We start from the raw sequence: 18164 nt of genomic DNA on the forward strand, positions 1-18164 counted from the left end.
GAAAAGGATTCGCACTCCTATAGAGTATTCAACCTATTTCACTATAAAGTGGTTGAGATTGTGGATGTGCAGTTCGATGAAACTAACAGCTCGCAAAGAGAGCACCTGCCAAATGTGCTAGATGAAGTCCTTCCTAGTGAATCAATCAAGCTTATGGGTACTGGAGAAATCATACCTTCAGAGGCACGGGCTGAAGAGGAACTTATCATCTCTGCACCAAATCTACCTGAAGACTCTGCTCATCCTGAAGCCAATGTTGAAGATGAAGACTAGGGAAAAATCAGCAAGAGCAAAATCTTCGTCCAGTTCATCCTCGTGTTGCAAATGAAGTACAGATGGAGAAGATAATTGATAGCATCAATGCACCCGGTACCCTTACTCGTTCAAGATCTACACAACTTGCGAATTTCTGTGGGCACTTTGCATTTGTGTCCATCTCTAAACCCAAGAAAGTTGTTGAAGCCTTCATGGAACCTGAATGGATTCAAGCTATGCAAGAAGAGCTTCAACAGTTCGAGCTAAACAATGTATGGGAACTGGTCAAGCGTCCTGATCCTCGCAAGCACAATATCATTGGCACAAAATGGATCTATCGCAACAAACAAGATGAGCATGGTCAAGTTGTAAGAAACAAGGCTCGTCTCGTTGCTCAAGGATATACTCAAGTTGAAGGAATTGACTTCGATGAAACATTCGCTCTGGTGGCTAGGCTTGAAGCCATTCGCATTCTACTAGCCTATGCCAACCATCACAACATCCTCCTATATCAAATGGATGTGAAGAGTGCTTTTCTCAATGGCAAGATTGAAGAAGAAGTGTATGTTGCACAACCACCTGGCTTTGAAGATCCAAAACATCCTGATATGGTTTACAAGCTCAACAAGGCACTGTATGGCCTCAAACAAGCCCCTCGTGCTTGGTATGACACACTCAAAGACTTCCTGAAGAGCAAAGGCTTCAAACCTGGTTCCCTGGATCCCACTCTCTTCACGAAGACATACGATGGTGAACTGTTTGTGTGCCAGATCTATGTGGATGACATTATCTTCGGCTGCACTGACAAAAGATACAGTGATGAGTTTGGACACATGATGCAAGAGCAATATCAGATGTCCATGATGGGTGAGCTGAAGTTCTTCCTTGGTCTTCAAATCCATCAGCAAAGCAATGGCATCTTCATATCTCAAGAGAAATACCTCAAAGACTGCCTGAAGAAGTTTGGAATGCAAGACTGCAAGGGATACACGACGCCAATGCCAACCAAAAGTCATCTGGGTCCCGACGACAATGGTAAAGAGTTCGATCAAAAGGTATACCGCTCCATGATTGGTTCTTTACTCTATTTGTGTGCATCTAGGCCAGATATCATGCTTAGCGTTTGTATGTGTGCCTGATTCCAAGCGGCACCAAAGAATCACATCACTTAGCTGTGAAGTGAATTCTTTGATATTTGGCTTACACCCCAACACTAGGATTATGGTATCCAAAGGTCTTAGAGATTGATCTAGTTGGATTCTCAGATGCTGATTATGTTGGTGACAAGGTTGATCGCAAGTCTACATCAGGCACATGTCATTTTCTTGGACGATCTCTTGTCTGTTGGTCTTCAAAGAAGCAGAATTGTTTCTCTCTCTCCACTGCTGAATCTGAATACATTGCTGCTGGATCTTGCTGCGCTCAGCTTCTGTGGATGAAGCAAACTCTCAAGGACTATGGCATCCATCTGAAGCATGTGCCACTCTACTGCGACAATGAAAGCGCCATCAAGATTGCCAACAACCCAGTTCAGCATTCGAAGACAAAGCACATTCAGATCTGTCATCACTTTCTCAGAGATCATGTCATGAAGGAAGATATTGATATCATTCACGTCAACACTGAAGAGCAATTGGCAGATATCTTCACAGAGCCCTTGGATGAGAAAAGGTTTTGCAAGTTACGGTGTGAGTTAAATATCTTAGAATCCTCGAATGTCCTGTAATTGGACACATCCTAACGCTTATGCATGTGATGACTTAGATGTGCAACACACAAAGTAACATATATCTTCAAATAATGAAGATACACACTCTAAGTGTGAATACATTAATGCGGAAATTGACTTCGGAGCGCCACGATAATTGTGCGTCGTGTCTGGGTCTAATACTTCCTATACGGTGGGTAACGCCACCACCAAACTCTTATTTGAAGTGTTTTTATTGGCGTCACATTTGCATAGTCTTCGCATTTGGTTTGTATTCAACTTAATGTTTATCTTCACAATGTTGACTTGGTATCATATTGGTATATACATTGGTGTTCTATCCTCTACATCATTCACTTATAGCTATGTCTTCATGTTTGAATCTTTTGATCTAAGTGAATGTGATCGGACCCTAACCCCTCTATACTTCTACCTCAGATTCTATCTATCCAAATCATATGCATTCTATTGAAATTGTCGATTGTCTTCTCTGAGTCCTTATCAGCAGAAGACACAGAGACAAAAATTGAATCTGTTTTAATGCTATATCTCTTTTGCCTGAAAACCGGAGAAGCGGGAGCGACCACCCGACAATCCAGGCGTGCGTGGGAACATGGAACAACTTCCAATGTGTTGCATGCATGCCACGTGTCCCTCAGATGTGAACCACCAGGGGCACCTGCGTAATATTGTTGTGTCGTCCCTGTCTCTATAAATATACACCTCACCGCGGTCATTATCCCTTCTTCCACCTCTCCCTCTCGCACAAACCCTAGCACCACCGCTAGCTCTCGACGACGCCGGCGACGAAGCGCTTAGCTGCCGCGACCTCACCGACACCGTCCTCACGCCGGTCGCAGACCTCGTCTCCTCTGCCGCTGTCGTAGGTGTCTTCCGTCGCCAAGTTAGGGCACGGAAGATTGAACTGCTAGGCCTCCAACTCCACTCCGTCTAGCAGTTCTTCGTGTGGAAATTAAAACTTACCTTTTACTGTCTTTTGACCTGATAGATCCAATCTTCTTCATCAAAAGTGGTTTATAAAACTACAAAATTGGATCTATCCCATTCTGCATCTCATCTCATGCCTGGAATATTCACTTATGCTTCACTACTAGTTATATTCCTCACTTGTACCTATTCTTGGATTCGTACAAATCTAGAACCAACTCTCAACAAATAAGTGAATGTCTTCGCGTCATGAGGTCAATGTCTTCAAACTGATTTATCTTCAAAATCTTCTGAGAATGCATATGACCTCTTCCCCTTCCCTCGCATCTCTAATGATGTCACAAGTACATGTCCATGGGAGAATCCCTTGGTTCTCATAGTACGCATTTATTTGCAGAGTTCTTACAGCGTCACATCAATTCTCCCGAAGCCAGTTCATGTCTGAACAGCAGACGGAATCATTTGCAAGTTCTGAAGCCATTCAGTCTGAACTTCATGGCGACAGAAAAGTCAACAAGAAAGGGCGGCAGACAGCACCGTAGGGACACAGCCAAGGACCTCCACCAGATCTCTTTGAACTATACAAGTCAGATCCTGAAGAGACCTATGGGGAACGCAAGAACTGAATCCAATGGATTCGAAGATATTGGGCAGAGGAATGGTTCAAGTACAAATTTGTCACTGCCGAATATGCTGAAAAGAATGCCATCAAGGGGCCCTGGGGAGATATTGTATACAAAGGTCTTCAGCCTAAGTCCAAGTCTGAAGCCATAGTTCAAGGTTTCTATCCTTGCATGGTCCGAGGACCACAGCCTGAAAATGCCAACCCATCTAGTCTGCTATGGTGTCGTGAAGACAATCTCTTCAAGCGCAACGTCCAATTTTCCAAAGAGTCTGCCAAGAAGAACAAGAATGACCTTGGACTCGACTTCAACCCTGGTCCATCTGCTCCTCGAGCTGATGGCACTCGTGATGCTGAACCCAATATCATCGGGCCTTTCTACAACCTCGATGGTCTCCTCACTCACATTGTTGTTCAGGGAGCAGTCGTGGAACACTTTGAGAATGACGTTGACACTGATGAAGCGCCAGCTCCACCAAGGCCACAGAAGCAGAAGAAGTCGAAGGCTTCAAGGCCTTCCGCTGCACCTAAAGCTTTGCATGCGAAGCCACTAGCCACTGCTCCACCTGAATCAAGTGTGCAGTCTGAAGATCTTTCTCGCATCTCCAAGAAGACCGAGAAGTCTTCAAAGCATATGAAGCTCATCCAGCGTTCTGGGCAAGAACTGACCCCAGCTGATATCTTGCGAAATGAAGAAGCCACCATTGATCTGTCTAGCAACGACGATCTTGGTGATGATGCTCTTGAGATGCTCATAAAGAGCAAGGAGGAGGTGGAGATCTTCAATGATCTGGCCATGTTTGATGTGGATATCTTGAACAACTTCATTGATGAATGGTTTGAAAATCCCAGCATCAACATCGATGACCTTGAGCTTCCAATTGGCATCAGTGTTTCTTTCCACAGCCATTGCTACTGAGCTGGCTCTGGCTCAAAAGATAGTTGAACTGAAGAATAAGATTGATCATGAGAAAGCTCGGTTCAAGAGGAACATGGCCAATCTCAGCGTGGCGGATGTTCAAAGCTTCAAGCAGATGATGCATGAGCTCAAGGAGCAGTTTCACCAGAAACGTGAGGAAGCTAAAGGTTCCAGAGAATGAAATACTTTGCTGAGAAGAGTGTGCAAGCGCACAATGAGGCTGAGAAGCACAAGGCACTGGGGCGCCCTGGCATCGATCCTAGAATGGCTGCCAAGAAGAAGAAGAAGTCTATTGCGGGACGCACTGAAGAAGTAATGCAGGAAGCACCTAGCATTGTATTCCCTGCCAGCATGACAGGCTCGAAGCCTAAGGTCCCCACAGCTGCTTCAGAACTGAAGAAGACAAGGGAAGCTGAGGCCTAAGTTAGAAAGCACAAGAACAAAAATGCCACTGATGATACCCCACAGCCCAAGAAGCGGAAGACAAAGTCTTCGAAAAAAGATCAGGCTGCTCCCACAAAGCCCCTCCTTGTCGAACCTATCTCAGTTGTTCGTCTTGCATCCAACAACCAAGAACGTCAGCTAGTACTTCATGAACCTGCTTCCACAGAGGCTCCTGAAGCTGAAGACATTCCAACTGTTGATCACATCACAACTGAAGACATTGGTCATCACGACAATGTAGATGATGATGAAGTCCTTCCTCAGATCGAGCACCAACCAGTATCATCGCCTGTTCTCATGAACAACGAACTTATCAGCATTGGTCGTCCATTGACGCCAATTGCTCAGGATGCATCGTGGGCTGATCACCCCCAAGACACACCAAGACAAGACACACCCAGTACTCCCCCTCCTCAAGTTACCACTCCGGTACTTGATGATGACAATTACATGGTGCAGACCACCCCATCTCCAAAGGCGTCACCCGCATTGCGCAGGCTTCGCAAAGGCCCTAGGCCATAGGTCTCCATGCCGAGCGTTCAAGAAGGAGCAGTGCAAAACAACCCAGTGGCACGACAAGTGTTTCCTGACGCCACTCCAATTGTGAATGTCTCTAAGTCTGAAGCCAAAGCTGTTGAAGACATTCCGGCTGCATCAGCCGATGACCAAGAAGAACCCCATCAAGAAGAAGAGCTTGTTGCCACACCCCCTATCAACCCAGAAGTTGTTCTCGAGGAGAACGAGTCAGTGCCAGTCCCTCTAGCTGCTCAAGTGGAGATTGACAATACTGAGGCGTCCACCCACAACACTACTGAAGCCAATGACATTGTCATGGCTGAAGCTAATGTGGCGCCTGAAGTGAATACGGTGCCTGAAGCCAATGCTGCACCTGAAGAAAATCTGCAGCTCAAAGTCAATGCCTCTACTCCTGTACCACCTCCAAGACCTCACACCATTGAGCAAGCATACGATTGTGGTCAACTTGTCACCGTCCGCTGGCCCATTATGGTTCCTCCGCCTGCTCCTAGACCACAGTTTTCCTATCATATGGAGCACAGGCCTCAGGTCTAGAAGCCAAAGCCCATGCTGCCAAGGTTTCCAGGTATTGCGACTTCGCCAGGATCATTCAATGTGAATGGCTTCAAAGCACACAACACCTTCTTTGATAGTGCCAAGAACCCATATTCACAGCCAAGGATTTCATCATATCAGTTCTGGAGCTATCAACAATGCAGTTATTATTCTTGTGTCTTATACAATCAAGGGCGCATTTTTCCTCATATGCGTCTAGTCTGCGAAGCCATCTCTGGCCTGCCCTGCTTGGAAGAAGCCCTAGACTGCTTCAAAGATGATGGCCTTCTGCAGTTTGTGATCGACAAAGAAAATTGGAATGAGGAGCTTCTGGTACAATTCTATGCCACTCTTCACATTCATGGCTACAACAGGGATCCGAAGACTTGGGTCCTTGAGTGGGTGACAGGCGATGTACACCATGAAGCCAAAGCCCAAGGTATAATTGAGCTTACTGCCCTACCCACTCCAGGTGAATACTATGAACCCGGTTGTCAGCTACACATGAATGCTTTGGAGAGCATATTCCAGAAGCCTGAGCCGAACATGAGCCAAATGCTGAGTATGATGAAGCCACTGCCACAAGATGTTGAATATCCAAAGGAGTTCTTTGTTGACGACCTAGAGTATCTGCCCCGCACCATCTATCATATCGCAACGCGAACTCTCTGGCCTGTCAAAGGACATTCTCCTGCAGCGAAGCTTGAAGGAGCCATGAAGACATTGGTTTTCTATCTCTCAAATGGCATCAGCTTCAATGCTCAGGATTTCTTCATCAGGCAACTTGCTGCATCTGGCTCTGATTTGTTTGGTCTGAAATTTTATACTCCATGGGTAATGCGCCTCATTAAGCTTCACTCTACTATCAATTATCAGCCCTCTGCGCGCAACCACCTTATCTTCTTGCCAGAGGTTGATATGTCTGTAGAAGCCATCTATCCTGAACCTGCCAAGGAGCCTATATATCTTCACAATGCAGATCAGCAAAGCTTCACTCAACCCATTAAAGGAGTTCTTGCTGGCACTCGTGTTTATCCCTTGGCTGGTAACACTCGGGCACCTCGTCATGCAAACACTGAAGCCACTGAAAGCACCATGGCTCAAAGGCCTCAGAAGCGCTCTCGCAATCTCAATGACCGAGAGCTTCTCGTGGCATTGCATCAGAAACAGGACAAGCATCATGACTGGCTCAAGCGTCAGATGCAGAGTCTCTTGGTGTATGTTAATCGAATTCGCAATCTTACCACCAAAAATGCCTTTGTCACACATGAAACCTGTCGGCGGTCGTGGAAGAGTCTGACATTGCTAAGCTCTGAAGATGATCTTCAACAGGATGGCTTCACCGAGTGATTCAAATTTGATTCCACTCCTCCCAGGAACGCTCTCTTGTGTCAGACTCCCTCACTCGAAGATTCTGAGTACTCCTCCTCAGCGGCAACTATCGATGCCAGAGTCGTCGATGACGAAGATGATGCTACTTCACCAACTACAACTTCGCCTCAAATCGACACTGCACCAAGTCCTTCTACACCACCGGACTACAACATCGACCCTGCAACTTCTCCTGCTCATGGGAACGAGTAGAGCTCTATGTCTTCAAACATTTTTGGTCCTTACTGACAAAGGGGGAGAAGCATTTGAGTTGATAGTCTTCAAGTGGGTCATTATTGGGTGGTTGCTATACTTTTTGCCAAGTGTTTACAACTCTCACTTTTGATACTTTGGTTCTTTGAGTTGTAACACTTAAACTTGATGGTCGTCTGCTACCTTTTTCTGTTAACTATGTGTGCGATGATAAATTCCGCATGAAGTCATTCCACATACGTCCATTTTTCATTGTGCATGTCATTATCTTCATTATATTCGTTCATGCATGATGAATTATCTTCATAAGTTAAAGAGGATCTCCACAAGTAAAACCTGTCATGTGCATTTGCATTCAAACGCAAACTATTTATATGCACATCTTCAGGGGGGGGCCTTCTGCTACTTATGAAGACAATACCTTATCCTTACAATCTCACATACTTTTATCCCCGTTGAAAATTTCAACCAGTTTGTCATCAATCACCAAAAAGGGGGGAGATTGTAAGTGCATCTAGTGCCACCCCTAGTTGGTTTTGGAGTGTTGACGACAAACTTGGTTGAGGGACTAATGTGTTCGTGAGAATTGCAGGATAACACAGGTAGTAGTCCCTCATTGATTCGGTTTACCTACCAGAGATGACCCCTAAAAATGTGTGAAGACATTGAAGACAATGGTGGTCTGTGAAGAGTTTCACGTTGAAGACTATGACATGAGAAGATATCGTATGAATACTATGGACTGCGAAGACATAGTTGTTTCGTAGTTTCCTTTTCTTCTTTGTTGAGTCATAGGAACCATCGTACTGTTAAGTAGGGTCCAAGTGAACAAAGTCAGAGTGACTGAAGTGATGCTCAACCAAATCATATGTCTTCGAGCGAAGACAATGAGAGAAAATCTTATCCAGAGCTAGATGAGTCAGCTTTACTTGTAGCCCAAGTCAAGCTGTCGCGTGTGTTTGGAATCTGACCATTGGACACGTGTCAGTTCCTTAGTGACCCAGGGTCATTTCAGACAAATCAGGTCGGGTTGCCTCGTGGCTATAAATAGCCCACCCCCTACACCATAAATTGGTGGCTGCTAAGAGTTAGTGCACGGCTTTTGTCGTTTGAGAGCAACCCACCTCCGAAGCCTTTGAGAGAGAAATCCTTGCGAGGACAAAGCCCTAAACACCGAGAGCCAAAGAGTGTTAGGCATCACTGAAGTCTTTCTGTCTGCGTGGTCTGAAGACTTATTACACTTGAGGACTGTGAATCCCCCAGCCGGTTAGGCGTCGCGTTCTGAGCATCCAAGAGTCATTGTGGATCGCCGGTGAATAAAGTCTGTGAAGGTTTGGAAGTCTACCTTGAAGACTTACCAGAGTGATTGGGCGAGGACTGTGTGTCCTTAACTCAAGGGGAATAAGGTGAAGACGCGGTCTTCTGAGTTGAATCTCAGCCTCCCTAACCAGACATACAGTTGTCACAGCAACTGGAACTGGTCCAACAAATACATGTCCTCACCAAGCAACTGGTTCTATCCGTACCTCTCTCTTTACTTACAGTTTGTCTTCATGAAGTCATTGTATGCTTGCATGATCTGATTGACTTCACTGAGTGAAGACTATTGTTGACTGGTTTCATACTATCTTCCATCTTGATCCATACTACCTAGCTGCTGATAGTCTTCGTACTTTCACTTCATTGCTTACTTGACTATGACTTGTCTAGTGTAGTCTACCTTCCGCTGCATGTTAATAGGTTCATTTCTACTGTTTGTCTTCAAAGACCCCGTGTATTGAAGACTTCCATGAAAATCGCCTATTCACCCCCCCCCCCCCTCTAGTCGATAACTAGCACTTTCACTCATCGCCTCGGGCGCCACTGCCCCGCGTGCAGTGTCCCCCCTGTCCAGCGCTACAATCAGAGTAGATCGAAGGAGGGAAGGAGTGGCGCGGTGGGGAAGAGAGAGGGGGCGCCGTCGTGGTAGATCGGAAGAGGTAGGGAGAGGCTCCATGGTGTGACAAGGGGATCTGGGGGCGAAGGCTGGAGGGGATGATGGAAGTTGGGGAAGGGAGAGGCACGGGAGGGGTTAGGTTAGATACTATTTTTTTGAGAAACGGTTAGGGTTAGATACTAGATACGGTTTGGATGGGATCTGTGGGCTTTTAGCCAGTGGCGGCTCTCTCTTAAACGCAGCGGCGGGCACAAGACAGAGCCTATCACTGTCATTTGTGTTCTAGTGTCGGGTCCAAATAAAATTCTGCCACTGCTATTTTTGGATAGATTTATTGCAAGACCCAAAATAACTATGACGGGTACGTATTGCCGGTTTGTGCTCGCCACTGATAACATTTGTCTCACCGCAAATATGGAGAATTGTTAACAGTGGCAGGCATAAACTAACGCCCGTCATTAGTAGGTTAATAGCAGTGGAGGTCGTGTTTTTTGTGGCGGGTGCTAGCCGGTACCCATAGGAGAAACCCTCTCAATAATCGCGGGCTCCAGTGTTGGGGTTGAAACGCTTTACCAATTTGACAAAAATCACTAGCACGTGCATTGCACGAGTTGATGACTAGTATATATTTTTTGAAAAAAGAATACGAACAGTACAATAACTAGCCAGCTCGCTAGGACCTGGTCCTGACCGGCGGTGGGAGAGAGAAGGGATTCCTTGCTTGGCTTGGGGCAGGGGAGAGGATGGAGATGGTTGCACCTCTGCTATGTGTGCCTTCTTTTGGGCTTCTTTTTTATTTTCGGAAGATCAGCTTTTGGAATGTGGTTGCATCTTCTTGCTTTGGGCTTCTTTTCTATTATTGGAAGATCCTTGGAGCTTTTGGAATGTGGTTGTATCTTCGGACAGTGAGTGATCAATGGCTTTTTCTGCAGATTGCTCGTGGAGTGGGCTTTGGTGAAGCTTGAGCTGCAAGGGACAGAGACATTAGCGATTCTCCTCGGCTGCTCCAGAGCTGAGCAAAGCAACTATAGTGTCTGGAAGTTGATCTAATCAACCCAAAGATATGCCTGTTTATGTGATTGTAAAACCGCGACAAAACTAGGATGTTCATAGGAACAGAAATCTTATATTACTGGAAGGTTTCTCTGGCATACAAAATTCATCTACACAAAGGCTAATTGCCTAAAGTCTGACAAAATTATCGGAAACTACCTAGGGAAGGCAAAACCCCGACAAAATTTCCCTATCCATATCATTCCTTGGGCGCTTGTTGAAAAGAACACTTCCACAAACTGCTAATCTAGCGTCATGTGAAACCTTGATCATCATATTTGTACCAAAGAAAGCACCGGTGAAGCTCAACAAATCCCGCAGAACCAAACTTCCGCACCCGAAGCATCACATGAGCCTCTGGGCAAGAGGCAAGTGTCAATCTCATTCCATCATTTGTGGTAAACTTCAATTGGGCGATCAAAACCAGCGACAGAACCAACCAATCTGTTGGTAATCACCTCTGCTGACCTGAATCCTACCTGCAAGCACCACTGCATGGTTTACAACAATTCTGCTGCAGGGAACTGGAAAAGAACATAGCATTAGTTACCGATATAGCACGCACCTTGTCCAGAAGTATCTCCCGGAATTTCTCAGGATATATACAGATATCATTGAAGTTTTCTTTGGCAACCTGAAATCCAGCAGAAAAAAGGACAGGACGATGTGAGTTAACTTCCCCCATGAAAGATTGAGAAGAAATAATTGTTTCATCGATGGATCAGGATTTTTTTACTAATCATTCTAAGATGCATAAGATTGTGTGATCAGGGGAAACAAAAGCAGGTTAGGTGAGAGTAAGACCCCAATGTAAATGATGAAAGACTTAAAAAGAACGTAAATGATGAAAGATCAGGAAGCAATTCAAACCAAGAAGTACATCCAGCTTTGAAACAAGCAAGGGACCAAAAGAACAGTTCAATGCAACATACTCATGGCTACCCTTCAGGCCTTCACAAACAGAGTCGGAGCTTTAAAGTTGAAACTACACCATCTCAAGCCAAAAACGAATCATGTAGCATCAGTCATCAGTCTGACAATTAGAAATTACCTCTGACACTAATCTGTTTTTCCTATACGAGGTCCAAGGTTGAGGCTCCATGATAAAAATCCCTCCCTGCAAAACAAAAGAAGCCAGCAGAGAGAAGACAAGGTATTGTTAGTTTTTCCTCTTACCACAGAGATCCAATTTAGGGACAGCAAAAGAGAAATAGATACCGGTCTTAGAAGACTCCATATCTTCACAAACAAAGTGATTATGCCATCATCACCCCAGTTCAGGTGGATCCATTTTGTCACGCTCAAACTGCAAGAGAACAAAAGCACAACCAATCAAGATGACATTCAATTTAGATAGTGACTAATACAAAAAAAAAAAACTCTGACATGTCTCTCTTGTAAATTTGCAACTTACCACATGATGGTGTCATACTGTTCTGTATATCTGTGTGTGCTCTGGACAAAATTTTCAGACCGAAAAGAAACAATTTCAAAAAGATCAGGTTGTTCGTGTTTAGGAATATCTCCATTTGGCATCTCAGATACCACTTCTTCTCGACAGCTCTGAGTTGTGGAGTCTGACGAGTTATGAACCTTGGCACTTTCCGGAGCCACCTTGCCTGTTCGAGATATCCTTCTTAAATTCCAGTTAGCAGTTTCAATCAAACCTACAAGGTTAAGATCATAATCAGTTTCATTTGACAAACATAACACAGCCAACCTTTGGCTAGGCAAGAACACACAAACATTCCGAAACTACAAGGAACTATTCAAGTATGGTTGATGATATTTATTGGTAATCTGTCAAATATTATTACTTAATTACGAACCATGCATCTAACGTCAGAAAATTACAGAAATGCAAGTTTGACTGTCATAAATGCACATTCTGCTAAAAAAATAACATTATAAATCTCATACAGAGTTTCATGATTTCAAGATAGGTTCAGTTATCAATAGAGAAACATTGAATGTGTACACATGAAGGCGTTGGCATCACCAAGGATTTTATGCCATTTAAGAAAAATGTCCCCACCAAATCCTACTCCCTCCGTTCCGAATTACTTGTCGCAGGTATGGATGTATCTAGATGTATTTTAGTTCTAGATACATCCATTTCTGCGACGAGTAATTTGGAACGGAGGGAGTACTTCTTTAGACTCGCAAACACAACACACCTCACAAGCATTGTGTCAATAGAATAATTACGAACTACTAACAACACTGAGCTGGGATATGCAATAACCGGTCGAACAGGACTATTTTTTTTTTCATTTGCATTTTATATTGTCCAGAAATGAGCAATAATGTTCTCAGCACACAACATTATATACAGAAAAACACAAAATGTACATAAAGGCTGCTGTGAGACAAGCATCAATCAGATCTTCAGATTGTTTTTTGAAAAGATTCCAGCTACCAGGTACTTCATGCACTAAAAACAAACAATATGAAATCTGAATTACAAATATACAATATTCCTTCATTAAATATTACAATAACAGTTTAAACCTTTATCAATGTCAACTCCAAGGATGCTTCGACACACAAACTTCATCGCTGCACAAGGTAAGAAAATTAGAGATGAGCAACGGTGTTTGTCAGGAAATTAATTTAGAGAAAAAACATTCTACAGTATATATCTCTCTTGCAATTGTGGCATCTGCCCAAATTTTTTTGTACATGTCACCTGTGATGTATTGATTTCTAACAAATGAACGTCAGAAGAGCCACTAATCACTGCATAGAATAATGAAGCAGAAGTCCAGCTACAGCTAATTGGCATTCGGTTCTTATATGGTCAAGGGTTGTCAAATGAAACTATGCTATTGCAGACCATAATAATAATAAGTTAACAAAGGTGGCTGACATGTTTATGTAGGGTGGTCTCAACCATATTACAAGTGACAATCTAGTAGAACCAGGGGTCCTACCGGACCTGCTCCGGAGGTTGTAGGGGAAGGATGGAGTGGGGCGGGGCGATGATCGGGCGCGCCGGCGGCTGGGCGCCGTCGCGTCGGAGGGAGATGGCGGCGGCGGCTAGGGTTAGAGGTGGCTAGGGTTTCGGCTCCTCTTGGAGCCGGGCAATAGGGATAATAATATTCTTATTGCTTAATTCCAAAAAGAGTCTTGCAGCCTATATTTATAACCTAGATAACTTGCATAAGAATTAACCTAAGATAACTTGCATAAGAATTAACCTAAGATAACTTGTGGGCTAAGATTGCCCGGTGGGCCTAGCTAAACCGGCCATAACACTTCTCCCCGCCTGCACAAACAGCTCGTCCTCGAGCTGTAAGGTGGGGAAGCGCTTGCGGAACTCCTCGAGGCGATCACCCAGCGTCAAACACCTTCTCGACAGCTGGGGCGGCCAGGTCAGCGGCGACGGCGTCCTCCGGAATGTAGTCTGCAACCTCCAGGTAGAAGAGTCGCGGGCAGGCATGGCCGGGCGTGTAGGGCTCGTCGCAGTTGAAGCACAACCCTTGGCGGCGACGCTCGAGTAGCTCGGCTGAGGTGAGCCGGCGGAACGGGCGCGCCGCGGTCACGGCGAGGGGTGCCACAGAAGCCTGCGCAGGCCGACCCTACGCGGAATCCGGCCCGGGTAGCGACCCAGCGGTCAGGGCGGTGATTCCTGCTGGATGGCCACCGCGCGGCGCTCGAACGCGCGGGCGTAGTACATGGCCGACTGGAGATCCTGGGTCCCCGAAGCTCCATGTCCACGCGGATGTGATCCGGAAGTCCACCGACAAAGAGGTCGGCCCGCTGCTGCACCGTCACACCCGACGCATGGCATGCCAGGGCCTGGAAACGGTCGGCGTAGTCCTGCAGCGTGGAGGTGAAGGGAAGGCGGCCGAGCTCCGCCAGGCGGCTCCCGCGAACCGGAGGCCCAAAGCGAAGGAGGCAGAACTCGCGGAAGCGCTCCCAAGGGGGCATGGTGCCCTCGTCCTGCTCGAGGGCGTAATACCAGGTCTGTGCCGCACCGCGGAGGTGGTACGAGGCGAGCCAGGTACGCTCCGATGCGAGGGTGCGCTGCCCGCGAAAGAACTGGTCGCACTGGTTGAGCCAGTTGAGGGGGTCCTCCGTGCCGTCATAGGTGGCGAAGGCGATCTTGGCGAACCGCGGCGGTGTCTGGGTCGGAGCGCCGTGTCGAGATGGCTCAGGGGTGCGGAGCAGCGAGGCGGGTGGCGCCTGGTCGGAGTACTCCGGGTAGGGACCGGCGGAACCGGATGGCCCACCGAACTGCGGGAACGGAGTCGGCTGTTCGGGGGCCGTGGTGTAGACCGGCGATGGCGAAAACCCAGCCGCCCACGCTGGGAGTGGCGACGGGGAGGGCGGGAACTGGACCTGATGGATCGGGAGGCCGGTCGGCGAGGGTGCCCCCGAGCTGGGTAGGGGCGGCGTCGGTGGTTGCAGCGGCAGCAGCGGGGGCTGGATGGGGGCAGCGGCTGCCGGGGACGGCAACGGCTGCAGGTGCCAGAGGGGCGTCATCGATGGTGGCGGCGGCAGATGCCACAGGCCTGCGGCGGCTGGTGGTGGCCCACTGGAGTTCCTCGTCTGGAACGGCAACAGCGGGGGCCCGCCTCCTGCAGGTGCGCCCGGGAACAGCCACGGCGCAGGGTGGCCGTAGGTGGCGATCGGCGCAGCCGGCGGAAGGCCGTGCGCTCCTGCCATGTACTGGTGGTACTGGTTCATGTGGAGCCCTTGGACGGCCGTCACGAGCTGCTGGAGCGTGCTGGTCATCTGTTCCGGCGTGAAGACGGCGGCCGTCGGCGGCGCGGACGTGATGGGTGCCGGCGGCGGTGAGGAGCCCGCGGTGGTGACCGGGCCCGACGGCGTGGAGGCCCCGGCAGTGGTCATCGGGGCGGACGTCATCGGCGCGGTGGTCATCGGCGCGGAGGTGGAGACGGGCAGCGGCGGCGATGGTGTGGAAGAAGACATGATCAGACCCAACTCTCTGGATACCAAATTGGTAGAACCAGGGGTCCTACCGGACCTGCTCCAGAGGTTGTAGGGGAAGGATGGAGTGGGACGGGGCGATGATCGGGCGCGCCGGCGGCTGGGCGCCGTCGCGTCGGAGGGAGATGGCGGCGGCGGCGGCTAGGGTTAGAGGTGGCTAGGGTTTCGGCTCCTCTGGGAGCCGGCAATAGGGATAATAATATTCTTATTGCTTAATTCCAAAAAGAGTCTTACAACCTATATTTACAACCTAGATAACTTGCATAAGAATTAACCTAAGATAACTTGTGGGCTAAGATTGCCCGGTGGGCCTAGCTAAACCGGCCATAACACAATCTAAAATAGATGGCACATACTCGATTAAAATTATCCTAACGTGACCATATGAATAAAACAAAGAATATTTACAATAATTTGCTAAATAATGCTTATGTCAATCTGGATAAGACTTTCATAATCAATAAGAGAAACTAAAACAATGTAACTGCAGGGTAACAGTAGTCTGGTAATTCAAGAACAGAAGCTATAACATTGAAGTTGAAAGTCATGTGAATAAGACCAGAAGATCATTAACCAAACAAAACAGAACAAAATTATTATCCCCAGAACATTACCTAGACCAATTGTGACCAAACCTTGGTTGCATCCAATATCGAGACAATCCTTGCCTGCAAACCACTCCTCCTTGAATATCTCAAGGCGGGGATCTTCACCAACGTTACGATCAATCTGTTGAACATCAAAAGATTGAAGTTATCAGCTAAGGTTGGTTGATCCAGCCATTGAGTACCTTTTTGTTGTATTGAGTGAACTATCATGTGCAACATAGACCAATTAAATGTCCAATCTAATGAATAGACCCTCTGTCGGTCTATCTGCCTCCTTTGTACAGGTGAATTTAGCATAAGCAGATCTGTCAAAACAAGTACGTGCAACTAGGCTCCATGTTTGCTTACTCCTTCTCTGCCAATAGCATTACAACATCACCTGTGGGGCATTTATTAATCAGAAATTATCCTACATGTCCAATATGGGGTCAAAGGCTCAAAGCAGTGGTGATTACTGTGCCCCCTAAAATTCGACAGTCATGTCACACACAGTACCACAAACGTTGGATTGTCTAACTAGGCAATTTTAACACCAAAATACCCAACAGATAACGTCTATGCTGGTCTACTGCAAACTACAATAAAACAAAACAGTATATTCATCTCACTCCAGTTTCCAATCGATGCAACAAATATGGGAACCACGGGTCCTAGTAGTTGCAAAACTCGAGTTCTGCAAGCTCTTGAGACACAAATCAATGTCGAAACCTATCAGCACATTTCATCAAACAGCTTGGGCGCGTCTTAAGCAAAAGCTTCACTACTTTCAACTAAGCAACATAATCCGTGCATACCATCCCAGTCCTAGGAACATCGCAATCTCCAGCAAATCATTTCACCAAATAACTCCCCGGCATGCAAAACACAATGAAGATTCACCGTTTGTTAGAGAGGCCACGGAGTGGAGGGGAGAAGCGCGGTTCAACTCACTCGGTAGCCGTAGTAGTTCCTGTAGTTTCCGTAGATGAAAACCTCCTTGTTCTTCTGCTTCTTCCCTCTACCTCCACCCCCGCCACCTGCACCGCCGCCGCCGTTTCCTCCTCTTCCCTGTGCGTCGCTCCGTTTCCTCTCGGCCTCTCCTTTGGGTCCCTTGACCGCGGAAGGTGGCTGCGCGAGCGCGACCATCCTCTGAGGAGGGGTGGCTCTCTTCGTCGCCGCCTTGTCTCCCTTCGCGCGGACGGTAGTGGGGAACAGCGGGCGGACGGCGAGGCAGAGGAGAAGAAATCCTTCGAGGCGAGAGGCTTTTGCGGCGCCAACTTGAGGAGAAAAGGAGGAAGGACCCGGCGAACAGCAAGAAAATTAACACGTAAGCCCCTGCGGTGCGGTCCATTCGAAAATTAGTTTTGAACACGGGAAGGCATGTGCACTGTTTTTTTAGAAATAACCACATATATTTCATTAGACAAACGTATTACAAAGAGTACATATGTGATCATTACAGAAGACATACATAGATGTCTTGCAATATTGCAACAAAGACTTCACAAGAAGTAAAACTAGAATTTCACTTCGGCAGAATCTTGTGCCACGCCCAAACATCGGCCACCATCGTCCTCCTACGCCGCTGAGGCAACGTCGAAAAAAGAGGAAGACTGCCTTCATACCAAGATCTAAAGGAGCACCTTTGCATACAGCAATATTTTGCATTATTTCTTTAGGAACCCGCATAGGCTCATTTAAATTTACTAGGAATTTGTCCGTGCCTTGCAACGTGTAACGGGACATACTTCGTTGTAGAGCAAACACAATGTTCATGAATCAAGATCGTTTAATTTGTCAGCTGATAATGTTTATCCAGCACGAACATTTCCATGAAGAATTAATGTGCACGACAATGATACACTCTGTAGGATTGGCTCGCATCTGGTTCATATTCTGTGGATGACATGGATCACGGTGCGCGGCGCCAACAACAATAATATGATGATGATGGAAACTAATCTTATACGACCCGGATCGTACACTTTCATCATGAGACCTTGTTCATTGATGGACACTTGGCAAACATGAATCTCAATGCAGCCAACCAATTAATCCTCCTCTAATTACAGTAACAAAGC

At 46.8% G+C, this 18164-nt stretch overlaps 1 protein-coding gene across 1 annotated transcript; it reads right to left on the reverse strand.

Moving 5' to 3' along the window:
• Window positions 1-10593: 10593 nt before the first annotated feature.
• Window positions 10594-17397, reverse strand: LOC123152201 (probable RNA methyltransferase At5g51130). Its single transcript, XM_044571809.1, has 8 exons — window positions 17035-17397; window positions 16111-16225; window positions 13052-13099; window positions 11955-12207; window positions 11759-11846; window positions 11592-11657; window positions 11106-11174; window positions 10594-11019 (listed from the first exon to the last, which is right to left on the reverse strand). The coding sequence occupies exons 1-8, from the start codon at window positions 17227-17229 to the stop codon at window positions 10930-10932; spliced, it is 924 nt and encodes a 307-aa protein (XP_044427744.1). The 5' UTR covers window positions 17230-17397; the 3' UTR covers window positions 10594-10929.
• Window positions 17398-18164: the final 767 nt, after the last annotated feature.

This window comes from Triticum aestivum, chromosome 7A, assembly GCF_018294505.1.
Source record: "Triticum aestivum cultivar Chinese Spring chromosome 7A, IWGSC CS RefSeq v2.1, whole genome shotgun sequence".
NCBI lineage: Eukaryota > Viridiplantae > Streptophyta > Magnoliopsida > Poales > Poaceae > Triticum > Triticum aestivum.

Coding starts and splice junctions, on each gene's coding strand:
- LOC123152201 (XM_044571809.1), bottom strand. CDS start 17,229: ATGGTCGCGCTCGCGCAGCCACCTTCCGCGGTCAAGGGACCCAAAGGA. Junction 16,226..17,034: donor GGAACTACTACGGCTACCGA/GTGAGTTGAACC, acceptor GATGTTCAACAG/ATTGATCGTAACGTTGGTGA. Junction 13,100..16,110: donor TTTGGTCACAATTGGTCTAG/GTAATGTTCTGG, acceptor TACCTTGTGCAG/CGATGAAGTTTGTGTGTCGA.